The sequence below is a fragment of the Eretmochelys imbricata genome, chromosome 11 (genome assembly GCF_965152235.1).
Source record: "Eretmochelys imbricata isolate rEreImb1 chromosome 11, rEreImb1.hap1, whole genome shotgun sequence".
NCBI lineage: Eukaryota > Metazoa > Chordata > Testudines > Cheloniidae > Eretmochelys > Eretmochelys imbricata.
This window is the reverse complement of record NC_135582.1, coordinates 11,081,678-11,100,156: the sequence shown is the minus strand read 5'-3', so window position 1 is coordinate 11,100,156 and position 18,479 is coordinate 11,081,678. Positions and strand designations below refer to the sequence as shown.

Sequence of the window (18,479 nt, the reverse complement as noted above, 5' to 3'; positions counted from 1 at the left end):
ATACCATCTTTCATCCTGCCCCGTTGTGCTTTAGGTTTCATTTTTAGGAGTGTCTGAACAATGGTTGATTTCACCTAACATGGGCTGTATGTTGCCCTGGAATCAATTAGAATTGAAACTGGAATCAGGCATTACATTAGGGTCTGTCCTAATACAAGCTATATTTACCTGGGCATCATGAAAACTGAGCAGAATAACATTTCAGCTTTAGCTTTTAATTTCTGCCTCTTGTCAGTTTAAGCCAGACCGTTAAAGAGACAATGTCAAACTATAAAAATTCTGACTAAGGTTTTTCAAAAATTATTAGGGCCTTACTTTTTGGGTTGTCAACTTGAGATGCCTTAAAGGAGCCTGCTTTTCAGATTGTTGGTTTTCATCACTGTTTGAAAATTCCATTCCTGTAAGGTGGCTCTATGGTGGGCATCAGAAAACCTGTGGTATGAAAAACCCTGTGGGACTGAAAATCACTAATCATTTGAAAACCTTGGTCCATATGTTTGGAAAGTAGGATCTGACTCCACATTGCCTTGCCACCTTGTATCATCTTTTCTCTTAGCTCAAAAGTATAAAATAATATCATTTGAATAAGAAAATGGTTTGACCCAAGAACCTCGGGATGCCAGAGCTGCCAGGGGTGGCAGAGGTCCCTGAGGTTTATAGGGGTACAGAGATCCCCCTGGGTTCCCCAAAATAATGTCATGTAAGGTCTCTAATAAAAGCCTGTGTCACACTGGTCATCATGACCATTGTGAGATGCATGTACGGAGAATGTGTGAGGAGTTGTGTATATACTAAAAATTGTCATCTCTGTAGTTACAAGCAGGTCATTCAGAGGTAACATGCCTTGAGATAAACTTCTCCAGATGGGATGGGAGATACCTATCTCCAGGGGGTCTATTGTGTATTGTATATCCTACAATAGGAGTCTGTTAGCATTCTAAGGCAAATGACAGTGAAGAGCTGGCAGAGACTTGAGAAGAAAGTTAACAGGAAGGGTAAACAGCTGGGGAGGGACCCTATCTTGAGGTGACCATCAAAAGTCTGTTCTGGTATATTTGGAGGTGCAAAGAGACACTCTGGTGTCCTTCGCCTAGGAAGTAAACCGAGAGCCAGTTTGCTTCATGAAAAAGGGATCTCAACCAGGCTTGGTTGAAGATGCTGGAGAGAACTTTGGGTGAGATGAACTCCTTAAGACAGGAGGATATCTTGTTTGCAGTGATATAGTTAGTTAAGTTTAGGCTTTAGAATACATGTTATGATGTTATTTTATATGTAACGATTTGTTCCCATCTCTCACTCTGTTTTTTATTGGAATTTCTATTCTTTCTTAAATACTTTTTTCTTTTGTTTTATAATTGTACTCAAGTGCTGTGTGTAATACAGGAGCAGTTGTCTAAGGTGAAACAGATAAACTGTGGTACGCTGTTCTTTTGGGAACAGAGGATCTGGGATTTCTGTGGGTATCCAGTGACTGCAGCTGGATACCATAGAGGAGCACTTTGAAATGACTTAGGGTGCATCTATAGTCAACTTGCAAAGCAAAGAGTCAGCTGGTAGCCCAAACAAGCATGCTTGAGTGGCTGACAGGCTGGTTGTGTTGGGGAGCTAACACCCACCTGGCATAAGAAAAACTGTCATGCTGGAGGCAGGTGGTGACGAAGCGACTCACAGCCTTGGCTGCCCCAAGAAATGTCACAAATGGAAAGTTCTGATTTGGTATCAATTTATAGTTTGCCCAGCTGTAAATAACTACACAGGAATGACACAGTGGAGAGTCATGCCCAACACCTTTAACTGGTCCTGACAACACTGTAGATAATCAAAGCTGGAGAATTTTTCAAGTTCTGAAATTTCAAGCTGGGGCAGCGCATGGGAGATTTTGACAATTTTTGTGATTTTTTTTTCCCCACGTTTTTTGACCAACTCAGGCAATAACATACATAGCAGGAATGAAATGTAGGGGAAAAAACAGCACAATAATAATGGAGGGGAAATCCATGTGATTTTAGAGATTGATTTATGATAAAAAGACACATTCAAGGGAAGCAAACGCCTTGATAATAGGGAAAGACAGCTATATCAAATACCTTAATTGGGTGAGGACAGGTGGATGAGGACTGGCAATGTATTGGATAGCTGATAACATTTCCCCTGGAGATTATCCAGCTAAAGTTTGTAATAAATGAGAGGTGATTAACATCCGGATGTCTCTACGGTGAACTGATGAACTCCTTTGGGCCTCTTCGCCGAAAAAAGTTCAAGCTGAGTGCACTGTAAAGTTCCCATTCTCTTCCATTTTTGTGAAATCCTCAGGAACACCCAAGAAAGCATGAACCCGGAGGATGAGGTGGATGAGTTTCTGGGCCGTGCAATTGATGCCAGAAGTATTGATCGGTTACGCTCTGAGCACGTTCGCAAGTTTCTTTTAACGTTCAGGGAGCCTGACTTAGAGAAGAAGGTAAAATTCCCCAATAACTACTCTCTCAAGTGAAGAAAGTCTATTGTTAGTTTTGTTTGTCCAATTTAAGCTTAAGATCTTCTTCCTACAGTTTGGAGTTACTTTACTCCCCCTCCCTCCCCCCCCATTTATCACTTCAGCTCCTTTAGGGAGATCTTAACTTACGCTGTGTCCTCTAAAATGTTGAAGGAAACATTTGATAGAAATGTAACATTGGGTAGGAATGCCTGCTGAGCCATTTCTCTCTCACCGATAGCAATGGTGAACTTCAGAGTGAAATCAAGATGTTCTTGTGCCCGTTACTGATCCTTGGAGGATGTGTCGTGGGTGGCACTCAAAATTATACTCTTTTTTAACTGCACTGCTCTCTTCTACCAGTTTAGGAGAGGAAGGGTGATCTTGAGGCTAAGGAACTGGATTTAGGAAATCTGGATCTGCCACAGATATCCTGTGTGATCTGGGGCAAAGCATTTAATCTCTCTACCCTTCAATTGCCTGTAAAATGGAGAGAATACTGCTTCACAGGGATATGAGAATAAATTCATAGTCAGTTTGGAGGCACTCACATACTACAATGGTGTGTACCATATAAGTGAATAAGTTATTTTACACACACGCACACACTTTAGGATAACCCTTAATAATAACAATAAAAGGTGAGCTATATTTTTAACAGGAAAAGCCACATCTATATATTTTGTATTGGTCAGGTTAAGTTCGAGTCTGCTTTTCTATCACTATGTTTAGCAATTATGTTTGTACTGCAAAAAGAGGATACAGTGATTAATCTAGTTAAAGAGTAAGAGGACTTTGCAGTAATTGCAGTATTTTTTCAATTCTGAATGGGTCACATTAGGGTTGATCAGAAGTGTAAGCATGTTATTTTCCCCATTTAATTTTATAATTTTAAGAAAACTGAATGGTTCAGATATCTCAAGGGCCTCCTTGTTTTACAGTTTAGGGATTGAGTTTGTTTGGACTAAGAATTGCAGTTCCAGCAGTACAGATGACACGTTTAGGAATTGGACACAGCTCACCTGTGACTGACACTGATCACTAATGCGAAGGTTGTGAATTTTTGAAAACCTGTGGCAACCTCACATTTTCATTAGAACCAACTAAAAATGCACACATATTTTTTAACACCACGAAAAACCATGTTTTCTCACTGGGCTTGAAAGAGGGAAACAAGAAATTGGTGTTTTCACAATAATCTTTCATTTCTGGCGAAATGCAGTGACTTGTTGATGACACGGTACCTTTTAATTCATGAACAAAAAATTGCACTGGATTCTGTTCCAAAGAAAATGTGAAGGGGGAAGAACCCTTCTCAGGAGGTCTTTGTATCATATAAGTTGCACCCATCAATTCTACCTTGGCCTTTGATAGGTCCCCAGATCCCTGGAGGGCAGGTGAATTGTTCTGGAGCATCCACTGGCCTGCTCCAATTGTACTACAGTTCACAGCTGTCACTATTATTATTCGTATTGCAGCAGCGCTTGCAGACCCCAAACAGGGATCAGGTGTCCATTGTACTAGACCTTGTACAGACACATAGCAAAAAGTGTATTCCCAAGAGGTTACACTCAAAGTAATGCCCCGGAGATTTTAGTTTAAACAAGAGATTCTCCTTGCGAGTGGTCCCAAAGAAGATGTGTATATAGCAGAGAGCAGTCTGGATATAATACCAAATAAACTTAGTTTAGGAGCCTTAAACAGCTTGGGCCATGTTTAACTATTTATCCCCACTGGAGGGAGCCCCGGATGGAATGAGTCAACATCGCACAGCTATGCCCTCTGGTCCAGGTTTATCTATTTTGACAGATACGAAAGGGACAAAATATAAATTTTCTTCCCATCTGCACAGGACCTTTCCACAGCCCTGAGGTCTTTTCGGGGCCCCAAAATATAGCCCAAAGTAAGGGGGAATTTTCACACTTCTCTAAGGGGTAGTTCTGCAAGTGGTGCTTCTTGGGGAACCAGGAAGGTGCTGGCTGCTGAATGAGGGGTTTGGTTGGGCGTAGAGGATGGTATTACCTATGCTTATAAAAGCCTGTTCACTTCCTCTCAGTACTCCAAGCAAGTGGACGACAGATTTGGAGCCTATGTGGCTTGTGCCTCCCTCGTCTTCCTCTTCATCTGCTTTGTCCAAATCACAATCGTGCCCCAGTGAGTAGCTCTCTATCACTTTTTCTGCTTTCTGGCATTTTTTCCCTGTCCTTGAGGCTTCAGTGTACCAAAAGGAAGCAAAAGTCTTGAAATAATGCTTGCCTAAGTAGTGTACAATGCTTATTGTGTGCATTCATTTCTAGCTATGGTATATTATGCTTGGCATGCAAGGATTTTCATTTTGCCACCATGATGTTTTTTTAATATTTACCTCTCATTTGAGAAGTTTGATTTAGTATATTTATAATCCCACACAAAATAAGATCACTAGAATAGAAAGGATTGTCTACTGAGGCAGTAAAGTCTTTGTAATACAGGGCTAGAGTGTGCCTATGTTGAATGCAGCTGAGCAAAGGAGGACAGGGGAATAAGCAATCCACCACAGTCCTCTTGTTCAGCCTATGTGGATCTTGGGTCTGAATACTGTTGCAAAGCTCAGCCCTGCTCTATGAACAAATGAGTGGGGAGGACAGAAAATGGGCAGAGCTGTCCAGGCACAACGGGGGAATTAACCTGCATAGTTTCAAGGGCTGCAGTCATGTATTCACCCTCTCCCAGCCAGGCAAGAGGGGTAGGAATTATGCTTCGTAGGTGTGTCAGAGATACAATGCCTTCTGGACTGGTACAGTGTATGCATGGCCCTGTGCTCAGATTAGTGCCTAATGGCACAACCTAGCCCAGAGGATCTTCTCAAAAAAAGACGATACTTCCGAATTTTTATTTCTATTATTGAAAAATGAGGAACTAAGTGTGTTTGTGTTTTTCAGAGACCATAACTGGCTCAGTAGCAATGCTTTCTCATGAATTGTGCACCTAAAAATAGGAAGTGCTCCTAAAATAATTATAAAAAGAAAAGGAATACTTGTGGCACCTTAGAGACTAACAAATTTATTTGAGCATAAGCTTTCGTGAGCTACAGCTCACTTCATCGGATGCATTCAGTGGAAAATACAGTGGGGAGATTTATATACACAGAGAACATGAAACAATGGGTGTTATCAGACACACTGTAAGGAGAGTGATCACTTAAGATGAACTAATCTTGGGGGGGGGGGGAGGGACACCTTTTGTAGTGATAATCAAGGTGGGCCATTTCCAGCAGTTGACAAGAATGTCTGAGGAACAGTGGCGGGGGCGGGGGGGGAGGGAATAAACATGGGGAAATAGTTTTACTTTGTGTAATGACCCATCCACTCCCAGTCTCTATTCAAGCCGAAGTTAATTGTATCCAGTTTGCAAATTAATTCCAATTCAGCAGTCTCTCGTTGGAGTCTGTTTTTGAAGTTCTTTTGTTGTAATATTGCAACTTTTAGGTCTGTAATCGATTGACCAGAGAGATTGAAGTGTTCTCCGACTGGTTTATGAATGTTATAATTCTTGACATCTGATTTGTGTCCATTTATTCTTTTACATAGAGACTGTCCAGTTTGACCAATGTACATGGGAGAGGGGCATTGCTGGCACATGATGGCATATATCACATTGGTAGATGTGCAGGTGAACGAGCCTCTGATAGTGTGGCTGATGTGATTAGGCCCTATGATGGTGTCCCCTAGCTCATCTTAAGTGATCACTCTCCTTACGGTGTGTATGATAACACCTATTGTTTCATGTTCTCTGTGTATATAAATCTCCCCACTGTGTTTTCCACTGAATGCATCCGATGAAGTGAGCTGTAGCTCATGAAAGCTTATGCTCAAATAAATTTGTTAGTCTCTAAGGTCCCACAAAAAGAAAAGGAGTACTTGTGGCACCTTAGAAACTAACCAATTTATTTGAGCATAAGCTTTCGTGAGCTACAGCTCACTTCATCGGATGCATACTGTGGAAAGTGTAGAAGATCTTTTTATATACACACAAAGCATGAAAAAATACCTCCTCCCACCCCACTCTCCTGCTGGTAATAGCTTATCTAAAGTGATCACTCTCCTTACAATGTGTATGATAATCAAGTTGGGCCATTTCCAGGACAAATCCAGGTTTTCTCACACACACACACGCACCCCCCCACACACACACACTCTCCTGCTGGTCCCACAAGTACTCCTTTTCTTTTTGCGAATACAGACTAACACGGCTGCTACTCTGAAACCTAAAATAATTATAGAATTGGTCACTTTTAATCTCAAGAATAATATAATTGAAGAGTCAGAAATGCTCCAATTTATCTTCTTCCAATCGAAGAAAGCAAAAATTCATTTTAAAAAGACACAGGATAAATGTTTGTCCTTACAACTGCTTTCCCTTTCACTCACTTCACCATCCTTTACACCTTTACAGAAGAGAGACCAGGGATTGTTCATATACTGGTGGGCCACAGAAACAATATGATGTTTGAGGTCACTCTTTCTCCTCCCCCCAGGCAAAAGGACGATTGCCACTGCTCGAGGAATGATAGAATCAACAAAGCAGAATAGCAGCAGCAAAAATACAGTGTATAAAGAGACAGATCCATATAAGGAAATCAGAGGCTGAAAGCTGAAATTAGGTCAATCCCTGCACTTTATACATGCTTAATAATCACTAAAGCTGTTATTTTCATGGTTGCCCAGGTTCTGCAAAGGTTAACACTTTAGATCAGCTGACTTGACACTGCTGCCTTGAATTCATACCTTTGTAAGAGAAGCCCTTTTAAAAGGGTTTGGTTTGCCCACCAAGGTCACTAAGCAGCTACCGGACTATTTAATTAGAGCTAATTTAACATTTTAAAAAAGGGATGACAAAAAATGTCTGGGTCCTTGGCCATCCTGTTGGCTGGCTCTCTTTGTTCTGTATTACTCAAGGAAATCGAAACAGCTTCATTATGATGTGGCATATGCTATTTGCCTGCCAGTCTTCTCTTATGGGCAGAAATATTTGATGTTTTGAAACTTTATTTCCAGGTGTTTTAGAGACTCCCATAATTTTGAGCACTTTTAGCTTTCCTCAGAAGAATCCACAGGCAGGATACTGGACCTTATAGGAAATTAGTCTAAGCTGTATGGTAAAACCTACTGGGCTTGACATTTCAGACCTCAGAATGCATTTACGTGCATGCCCAAATCTGCATACACGCTTTTTCTAGTATGAAAACCCACGTGTAGGAAAGTCAATGAGATTTAGGATGCTAGATGCCCAAATCCTTTGAAAATGGGACTAGGGTGCTTTTGAAAATTTTACTCTGTGCTTCAGTTTCCTGTCTGCAAAATGAGTATAACACCACTTCCCCATCTCACAGGAGTGTTGTAAGAACAAATATATTACCGATTGTAAGGTGCTCAGATACTACGGTAATGGAGAACATATAACTGCCATAGATCAATACATAAGCATTATTTTTCCATATATTTTAATCCTAGCTAACTGGCAAGACTGACTGGAAGCGGTGTGGATTACCATAATAACATACCATCTCCAGAGACCCAAACTCATATCTGAGTTGGGTTACAAGTGAACCTGAATTTGGTGGTTCTAAGGTGCTGTACCAGTCTGTAGTGGTCATTTGTCCACATAGTAGAAATATAGTATAAATGGATGATATCTTCTTAGGAAAGGCCTAGAATAGCAGAGGAGTTGGAGGTCAGTGGTCAAGTGCATTGGCTGAGCTATGTAGAAGAGGACTCATTTGCCAGCACCATCAATCACCTTGCTTTCACAACCATTAAATTCATCCCAAAATTAGAACCCAAAACACAAACTCCTGCTAGTTGCGCATATATATATATATATATATAAAAATATTGCAGGCAAGTACTGGTAGAAATAGGGTAATACCCCTATTGCATGATAATTGTTAAATTCTCCACCATCCTGTGGATGACTTAGCATGTCTGTAGGCCGATTTGGTTTCTAGAGTAAACAAAGTTTCATGATTCATCTTTGGACCAGATATATATTTCCATCACATTTTTTATTCGTTTTTCTAATATTCTTAATTGCATGATTGTTGTCTTTACTGATGACAGCAATTAACAAGCAGCTGCAGCCACGTGTATGTGTGTCGCAATCAAATGCTTTCATGAAATATCAGCAGAATCTGAAACTTTAGACAAAATAGCAATGATCATTTGTGATAATAAAGAGGAATTGCCTTAATGAATGCCTTTTGAATGAATTAGCAAAGACAGTTACCTCTGTCATGGCAGAACATGGAAACCAGCTGGCTTTGATGTGTTTGGTCTTAATGTCACTGTGCAAGATAACCTCATTGATTATTTAAAGTGTTGGGATGGGAGGGGACCCGTCTCTTTTGTACTGAGACAAGAAACTTTCAAAATGTTATCGAATAATTGCACGATCAAAATAAAAATGTATACCACAAAGCTGGCTTGGAAATCCTGTTTTCACTGAAAGGAAGAGTGTAAGAAGATGGGGCACAATGCAGACTCCCAGCACTGCTGCTTTATTCACGAGTGCTCTGGTGCCCTCTTAGCCATCTTTGTTCCTGAGCTTAGGTGGGAAGACCGCAAAAGTGGTAGGGCAGAGATTCTCTACATGAGAAACCAGGATAGGTTTGGGCATCTTCATGACCTTGTTGGAAGTGGGCTATTTCTCTGTATTTTCCTTCTTAGCCAATACAAGGTTCCTGAGTCCTTCACAGAGGATGCAAATGAAAGGATGGGGATGGACTCATAAGTGTGACATGAAATATGTCTCCCCAACGTATTTCATGTGCACTTGGCTGCAGAGGCCTCAATTCTAAAACGCAGCAAGTTTCTCTTCCAGGGCATCTGATATCCATTGCCAGCTGGGGGTGGCCCACTGTAACAAATTATTTTCTCATCTCTTCTAGCACATGAAACATTTCTTAGTCTCTCTGCTCTCACCCGAGCAATTTAAAGGGAACAGGGAATCTCCTTATTCAAAGCATCGCCTACTTCCTACTGCCATCCTAGCCAGGGAGAAAGCCCACACCATATGTCAGAGTTTGTACAGATGTACTAAGGCTAAAAGCGGAGCGGTAACTGTTCTGTATGGTGTAAATCTTTAAAAATCCCTTTCTGGTTTCAGCTCTACATTTATGTTGGGTTTTTACCTGACCAGTTTCTTGATCCTGACCACAGTGGTGTTTGTTTCGGTCATTTACTCCTGCGTAAAGGTGAGTAATGAGACTTCTCTATATTGTCCTTTGCTGACCCTACTAGCATAGCCAGTCTGTTTCTTAAGCTAATATATAACATTCTTGTATTTCATTAGCTGTCCTTCCCCCATCATTCCCCATAGGTAGATGCACGTACATACTACCATGATAAGGGTTATAGAAGAAACCTTAGATAAGAGAATGAGCTGAGGTCATGTTGTGCTCGGATTGGCATAGTTTTCCACAGTTAGAAGTAATCAGCCGCTCCCCTTGTGGATCTGCATATCTATGAAGTCCCCTGCAGGCACTCTCATTTTGACTTTAAAAGAACAAAGTTCCCAATGTGGAAACAAGAACATTGACCCTGTGCTTCCTCCCCTTAAACTTCCTGCAGAGCCGGCTGTGTATTGTCCCCTGTGGCACACGCTTGGTTTGGTAGGCAGATAATCAGAAGAAGGGTAACATTAAGGAAATATGCCTTGAAGGGAAATAAAAGCATGAACATTTAGAGCTTTCTCAGCCTGTCTCAGATGAGCATAAGCGGTAATCAGCCAGTGATCTCCTTTTTGTAACTGGTGGTTGATAAGCAAAGAAGGACGGTAGTAAAACAAGAGTTAAGTATGCTTAGCCTTCCATAGTAAAACTCTCTTCTGTGCTTTTGGGAAGGCAGTGAGTTGGTGCTAGAGTATTTGGTCTGATGGTCTGTTGTGTCTGATGTTTTGTGGATTCTCCCATGTTGAAAGCCTGTGAAAGTTCAGATCCAGACTTCAGGGAACCACACATCATGGCTCAGACCCAACTCTGCTCCTCACGGGCTAAAATGAAATAGCTCAATAGCCCTTTTTTTTCTAGAAAAGAAACAATCTGCCTGACACAGTCCACTACCTGATATCTGCAGCTCTTTACTTCTGGATGCTGTTGGTGGTTCCGGTCTACGGAAGGCACTCGTGGCAGATTTTATTGTTAAAAGTTAGACCTAGGCTTTTCCTTTAATATGGGCTATGAAATATTCCCAGTGAAACTCCAGAAGCGCTAAGCTATGTTAAAACTCAGAACTTAGGGTAGCTCTCTGACAAGTTCCCAAAGGTTGCCTTTGGAGGGAACCTTCCTCAGAAAAGGGCTGTTCTCTTTGACCACCCTGGTTTATGGTTTATTTGGGGCCAATCATCCTTTCTCAGTGGATGATGCCATTTACAAGCTCAAGAGAACAATCTTAACAGGCACACAGGTCCCTCTGACCCAGGAGATGATGTCCAGATGCCTTGTTAAACTTTATATGTATCCATTTTAAACCCATAGCCTGCACTGCCTATCTCTGACTGTCATTACTGGGTATGCAGTGCTTTTGTGATTAATGATACAGTGTGGGCCAATCCAGAAAGCGTCTTGTTACAGCCACAGTGAACCCAATGTAGATCGACACTATGACATAATGGCACCAGGCAGCAACACTCAATCACAACACCAGCCAGCTAGAGTCTGTGCTGGAGGGGCTGGGTGCTGCAGTGCACAGCTCTTTTTGGACTTGTGTCATAGGACAAATGTTGTTGCAGCATCATCTCTGCTGAGCCCAGGCTTGTGGCATTTGAATCTGGCTGACACCAAACAAGGCAGACTTGGACAGACATGGATATTTTCCTCCTGTTGGCTTGTATGGGCTTATATTATTTTCATATACTGACAGCAGCACTAGGTTTTTGGATGTCAAAGCTTTTTTTTATGAGTGACCTGAATGAAGAATGAGTTTATAATACACAAAGGATTTCTCTGTGTCTCCATGACCCTGGAAGGCTGTTCTGTTTTGTTTTCCGTGCCTTGACCTCCCAAGTTCCCATTTAGGAGATCTGTCTAATGATGGCTGCAGCTGCTGTTTTTAAGATGTCCCTCCCTCAGATGATCAGCCTGAGCTACAAAACCTCCCACGCCCCCTGGGAATGCAGGTGGCCAAACACAAAAAGGCAAGCCAATGAGGGCAGAAATGAGGAATTACTGTGAACTGCCTGATATTTCTAAGAAGTGGTTGTTTATAACATTACAGATGTGCACCGTACTCTGCAAAACAGAGTGAGATGTATCCTACCCCACAGAACTTACAGAGAATGAGTGGGTCTGGATGCTGTTTTTCCCACTTCTTCCTTCCTTTTCTGGATTCTGAGGGGCCACCAGAGGATATTACATGACAGGCTGCCCTGTGAAAGATCTACTGAACAGTTCCTGGTGGCTGGTTTTATTAAAGAGAAACCCAAGCATGTGGCTTCTCAGCACCAGTGAATTTTTGATTTCGTCACCATTTAGTGCCCAGATGCACAAAAGCCTCCCCGATTAGTACACCAGATTATAAACATAACTAATGGGTTGTGGGCTGGCTGCTGGCAGCCTACGCCCCTGTTGCAAATATGGTCTTGTCAATGTCTGCAGTGAAAAGAAAAGGAGTACTTGTGGCACCTTAGAGACTAACCAATTTATTTGAGCATGAGCTTTCGTGAGCTACAGCTCACTTCATCAGATACATACCGTGGAAACTGCAGCAGACTTTATATATACACAGAGAATATGAAACAATACCTCCTCCCACCCCACTGTCCTGCTGGTAATAGCTTATCTAAAAGCCATTTCCAGCACAAATCCAGGTTTTCTCACCCTCCACCCCCCCACACAAATTCACTCTCCTGCTGGTGATAGCCCATCCAAGGTGACAACTGTTTACACAATGTGCATGATAATGAAGTTAGGCCATTTCCTGCACAAATCCAGGTTCTCTCACTCCCTCACCCCCCTCCAAAAACCCACCCCCATACACACACAGACTCACTCTCCTGCTGGTAATAGCTCGTCCAAACTGACCACTCTCCAAGTTTAAATCCAAGTTAAACCAGAACATCTGGGGGGGGGGGGGAGGAAAAAACAAGAGGAAATAGGCTACCTTGCATAATGACTTAGCCACTCCCAGTCTCTATTTAAGCCTAAATTAATAGTATCCAATTTGCAAATGAATTCCAATTCAGCAGTTTCTCGCTGGAGTCTGGATTTGAAGTTTTTTTGTTTTAAGATAGCAACCTTCATGTCTGTGATTGCGTGACCAGAGAGATTGAAGTGTTCTCCGACTGGTTTATGAATGTTATAATTCTTGACATCTGATTTGTGTCCATTTATTCTTTTACGTAGAGACTGTCCAGTTTGACCAATGTACATGGCAGAGGGGCATTGCTGGCACATGATGGCATAAATCACATTGGTGGATGTGCAGGTGAACGAGCCTCTGATAGTGTGGCTGATGTTATTAGGCCCTGTGATGGTGTCCCCTGAATAGATATGTGGGCACAATTGGCAACGGGCTTTGTTGCAAGGATAAGTTCCTGGGTTAGTGGTTCTGTTGTGTGGTATGTGGTTGTTGGTGAGTATTTGCTTCAGGTTGCGGGGCTGTCTGTAGGCAAGGACTGGCCTGTCTCCCAAGATTTGTGAGAGTGTTGGGTCATCCTTTAGGATAGGTTGTAGATCCTTAATAATGCGTTGGAGGGGTTTTAGTTGGGGGCTGAAGGTGACGTCACAGTGAAAAGACGTCACATAGCAGAGGTGGACTTTTGATGTCAGCAGCTTCTAGCGATCAATTACTGAAAGATTGAGGGGTGAATGTTCAGGTTAGTTTTTATTACTTGACTAGTTTGTCCATCCCAAAAGAGGATTCTATTGGGTATCCTCTGACCACTAGCTGGAGAAATGTGCTGGCGCTTTGGTTATCCTGAGAGAAGTGGTGGTGAAACCAATGGTGGGAATATTGAAGAGGAGCGGGAGTTGCTGTGGTGTTGTCAAGCACTTGCCTGTGACAATGCCACCTAAATACCAACCAAAGCAACCTCCATCCTCCAGTCCCAGTCTCTGGTTCTTGAGAAGGGTACAGTACATACAATCTGATAGTGACTCAAGAATCCAGTCAGTGTAGTGGTGGTTACGGGAGCACTGCACCTGTTTGACAGCAAGATTATCCGTGCTAATGAATTACTCTGTCCCTAAGAAAGACGAGTAAAAACAATCAAACACCAGGTGGTCGAACACCAGGGCATCACTGCAGATCATTATAGAGGACATTAGTGCTGAGAGTAGATTGGTGGAGGGATTCGTTAGCAAGCCACAATGCAGTTAAGAAACTATCTTTCATGTCTGTCCTGTTCTTTAATAAAAATACTGCTGCTTAGCACATATGTGGCACTGTACATTTTCAAAGCATTGTACAAACAGCAACAAATTAACCATCTTCTCTTTTTTCAGCCCTAATATTTGTTTGGTTTTTGCTATAATACCAGCTTGTTGTTAAAGTATGTGAGGAAAAGACAGTCAGCTGCTGTTGTGTTGAGGGCTATATAACTATTTGGACAGATTGATGTAGTCTGGGGGTTTTGTGTTAAGATATAAAGCTTCCTAGCTCGCTTTGGGGCTTCTCTGCTGGGTCAGGTTCATTTTGATAGCAGGACTAATGTTTTTTCTGTGCCTGGACTCAGAATGGGAGGGCATGTGTGTTATGTGCCATCAGTTCCATACAGGAAGTGTGGGAAAACCAGCATTTGTGGCATTCCTGCTTGGAATATCAAACTGATGGAGCCCAAGCATAATTTATGTCTATTTGCGCTACTGTTAGATGGTAAATGGTCCACTTTTTCCCCCGCTTATCTTTTTACAGTTTCCATTTGAGATTTCCTTCCCCTTTTTTTGGCCTCTCTATATCTGGCATTGACGATCGCTAGCAGGCGCTTTCAGGACAACTTGATTTTGTTTTATTTTTTGCTGTTATCATTATCTCCCACTATAAAATTCTCCATGGGAGTTGATCCTGGAATTGCCAGTCTAGCTAACATAGGTTTCCAAATTCCTTCAGCTGCAATAAACTGAGGACTCTTTACGCTCCTGGCTTTGCTATTCTGAGAAGGCTTGGCAACTGAGGTCCGATGGTGCCTTCCCATTTAAAATCTAGTTTCTGCAAGGTCATGGGAAACACTATCTCTTCTTAAATACACTGCTGACTGACATCTGTTTTGCTACTGATTCAACAAGTTAACATTTCTTCTGAAAACCCATAAATTGTACTGCACTCACCGCTCTGTGGAGTTCAACTTCTTGGACATTGCTGGACATGAATGTGAGACAGAGTGCAAACTACATCTTCCTGAGTTAATTTGATCTGGAAATCACAACTTATATACTAACTTTCACATACCCATTTCTTGGCTTCCCCCTCCCAAAGTGGCCAGAAAATTTAAAAGCATATTTTCAAATCTGTGATCTTTCCTTTTTGAAACAGTTAGTGAATTGAAAACTGTACTTTGGTTTTATAGACTGATAAAACACTAAATAATAAACCAAACAAATGGATTTACAGCCCTGAACTATTCTTATGTGTTTGTTTTGCTACTTTTAATAGCACATGAGTGACTGTTACTAGACTGCTGCTCTATAGAGGCTTTTGCAGAGGAAACATTGTCCAGTGGCTAGAGCACAGGATGGGATGTTAGGAGATCTAGGTTGTATTCCCAGTTCTGTCAGAGATCTCAACCACGTTGCAACCTCTCTGTGCCTCAGTTTCTTCATCTGTAAAATGGGGATAGTAATTTACCTATCTTATGGAGTGTGTTAGGAACTAAATTCATTATTGTTTGTAAAGCATAATTGCCTCAGAGGTGCTAGATTGCTATGGCATTACAATATCGTGTATCCATTGGGCGGCTTCTCTCATTGTTTTTCTGTTCCATTTTTTCTAGGATGTACTTGTTTGTTGACACAATCTGTTCCCCAATTTACAGAGTAATGAGAACCAATATTTGTACCGGGAAGCATGTTTGTTAACGGAGTTTAGTTTGTTTGACTGTTGTTACCAAAATATCTTGCTCATTTTCTCAGGATTGGTTAGAGGTCAGTCCTATATAGGGTAGACTGTAGACATTATAGTCTTGTGCCCTGAGAACAAGACTGGAGGTTAGGAAGAACTATTGAGTTCTAATCCAGGCTCTGCCACTATTTCCTGAACAGATCTGAGCTAGTCCCTTCACCAGCGCTGTCCCTACCCATATGCAAACTACGCAGCTGCGTAGGGCACCAGGAAATTTGGGGCACCAAATTGCCCCAAATTTCTTGGTGCCCTACGCAGCTGCATGCTGCTCCACAGGGGGGCTGCGTAGGGCACCACAGTCTATAGGGATGGCCCTGCCCTTCACCTTTACAAGCCGTATTCATTCTTGGGATAACTCCTCGCATTATCTCAGTTTCCCTGTCTTTCAAGTGAGAATAATGCTTATCTGGAGTCCTTTAAAGAGGTGTTGTAAGGATTATTTATTTAGCATTTGTACATCACTTTGAAGTGCTAATGATTAGTCTGTTCTACTTGTTAAAAATATTAGTTGCTATGGCACTATTGCTTAGCAGCTCCTGCAATAGAGAAAATGGGAAATCCACTCTGCTGCTCTTAATTCCCTTGTTTCTTCCTTCATGATTTTCCTTCTCTTTTCCCAGAAGTGTATTTTGCAGATGTGGCTGCTTTTTTCCAATTTAACTTTTTAGAAACTCAAATCTGCTGATTGTAGCTGAATATCGAAACTCTGTTTAATAAAAAAAAAAAAAAAAAGCACCCTCATTAGAAGTCTAGCTGCTAGAGTAGAATTCATGGTGTCTGCTTCTTCTTTTACTGAATAGTGGTGTAAATCAGGAATAGCTTCTCTGAAGTCAATGGAATTACCTCAGTGTATAAGTAGTGTGAGAGGAGAGTCAGGTCTGTGGGTCTTAGATGTGCGTTAGAGGTGTTTCTAAAGACAGTGTGAGAGTAAAGTGATGCCATAAATTACATTTAGTCACAATTTTCTCAGTGTTATCATGACCACTAGAGTTCAAGGGCCATTTTGTATTCTTGATCTTCATATACATCTCCGATTGATATCAGTTGGTATTGCATCATCAGATCAAAAAATGATATAGTCCTCTGCAATGAGGTTTTGCATGCCACATTATCCAGGAACCACACTTCTGAAAAGCATGTGGGGCAAGTAGCCATTTCAGAGAGCTTGTAATAGATGATTGACTGACTGTTGGTGCAAGATCTGAATGTTTGAATTTAAAGTTAATTTAACAAAATTGTCAAATCTTACAAATGAACTGAAATTTCAAAAGTCAACTCTTGGGGTCTCGATTTATTTTTTTTTTAAAAGAAATCAACTCCAAAATTACATGCCAGCACACCAGCGATTGAACCAGAGATGTCTAGCGCTGAACACAAAAGCCCAGATTTTTAAAGATGTTTAGATATTGCAACACCTAACTGATTTAGGAGCCTAAATCTCATTTTCAAATGGAATTTAGGAGCCAAAATTCCATTGACTGTTGAAAATACAGACGTCTGTTGCAATACCTCTTTAGACTTAGGCATGTGGGCTTATCTTCCTGCTTGCCTAAGGGCTGGTCTACACTGGGAACTTACCTGGGCATAGCTGCATCTCTCAGGAGTATGAAAAATCCCACATCCCTGAGACACGGAGCTATTTGGACTTAATCTCCAGTCTAGACAGCGCTAGGTCACGGAATAATTCTTTTGTTGATTTAGCTACTGCATCTTCGGGATGGTGGATTACCTAATCCGATGGGAGAACCTCTCCCATTGGCATAGGTAGTGTCTACACAGCGGTGCAGCTGCAGGGCTGCTGTTGTGCTGCTGTAGCGTTTCAAGTGTAGACAAGCCCTAAGTTTCTTGTAGGAGCAGCTGGGTGGTGCAGACAGGACATCTTTTGATGCTGGCTCATCTCTAGGTGCCAAGAATTGCTATATTAACAGTTTTTGTTTCCAAAAAGAATACTTTACAAAAATTAACTCCAAGAAGATTGCAAGAATCTGAATAATTTGTAACCTTTTCTGGGATTTAGTCATTCAGTGTGAATGTGTCAGAATGCCAAGCCCTCCCAGTCCAAGTCCCCTCCTCTCACAGACACATACCTTGTCCCCCCAACGAGACAGAGAAACTGTTTTGAGCCGGAAGCTGGTGAAGTCAGCATTTTAAAATGGTTAGCAGCATTGCAGATTCTCTATCCCTTTGTAATAGTCACCAGCTAATAATTATGTTGTAGGATTGCTGTGTGGGAAGCAGTACACTGGCAAAATGTTGTACCTCTGAAAATGTAAGAATGAAGGGTAAAAGGGAAAAGCAGGACTTTTAATTAGTCATAGATAAATTGCAGTGCGGTGTCATTGTGCTGCTTGCTTCTAGTGTCTCTAAAAATACCCTCTAGTCTAGTGGCTTTGCTGGTACAACAGTGCAGTAACAGAGAGAGGAGATCTGGGTTCTGGAGCAGCAGCAGCAGTCTTGTGTTAGCCCTTCTTTCCCTTGAGCGAAGATGCTGGGGAGCATCATAGAGGTCATGCTCATAGGCTGTGGGGAATGTGAATAGTTCTCAGACATCTGCTAATGTATAGTTCTAGAGGAGCCTCTTTGCTCCTCTGGAGCTGTATGCTCTGTGCCATGATAGAGCAGAGAAATGGAGGTGGGAATGGGATCAGCAAAGGGGGATATAAAAGACGGGAAAGTTTAAAAAAAAAAACCTGCCCAATCATCCTATCTGCTGTGGAACTTGCCATAGCTGAGATAATGCTTCATGCTGGAAAGAAGACCTGTTGCAATTTGTTTTTCAATAAGATGGGTGACTGGGGAAGCGTATACTTGGATTCCTAGGGATTATCACCATTCACTGTATTTCCACCCTGAATAAAGTGAGACATCTGGGAGCCAAGTGTTCTAAAGATGCCCTGTTAGTTGGAGAATGCTTA

The 18,479-nt window shown here is 41.7% G+C and overlaps 1 protein-coding gene across 1 annotated transcript in view; it reads left to right on the top strand.

The window, feature by feature from the left end:
• Positions 1-18,479, top strand: part of ADCY5 (adenylate cyclase 5) — a 336,865-nt gene that overhangs the window by 290,294 nt on the left and 28,092 nt on the right. Inside the window, exons 10-12 of the mRNA XM_077829909.1 lie at positions 2,314-2,458; positions 4,530-4,627; positions 9,617-9,704. Coding sequence (XP_077686035.1) covers positions 2,314-2,458; positions 4,530-4,627; positions 9,617-9,704 — 331 coding nt within the window. The remainder of the gene's footprint in view (positions 1-2,313; positions 2,459-4,529; positions 4,628-9,616; positions 9,705-18,479) is intronic.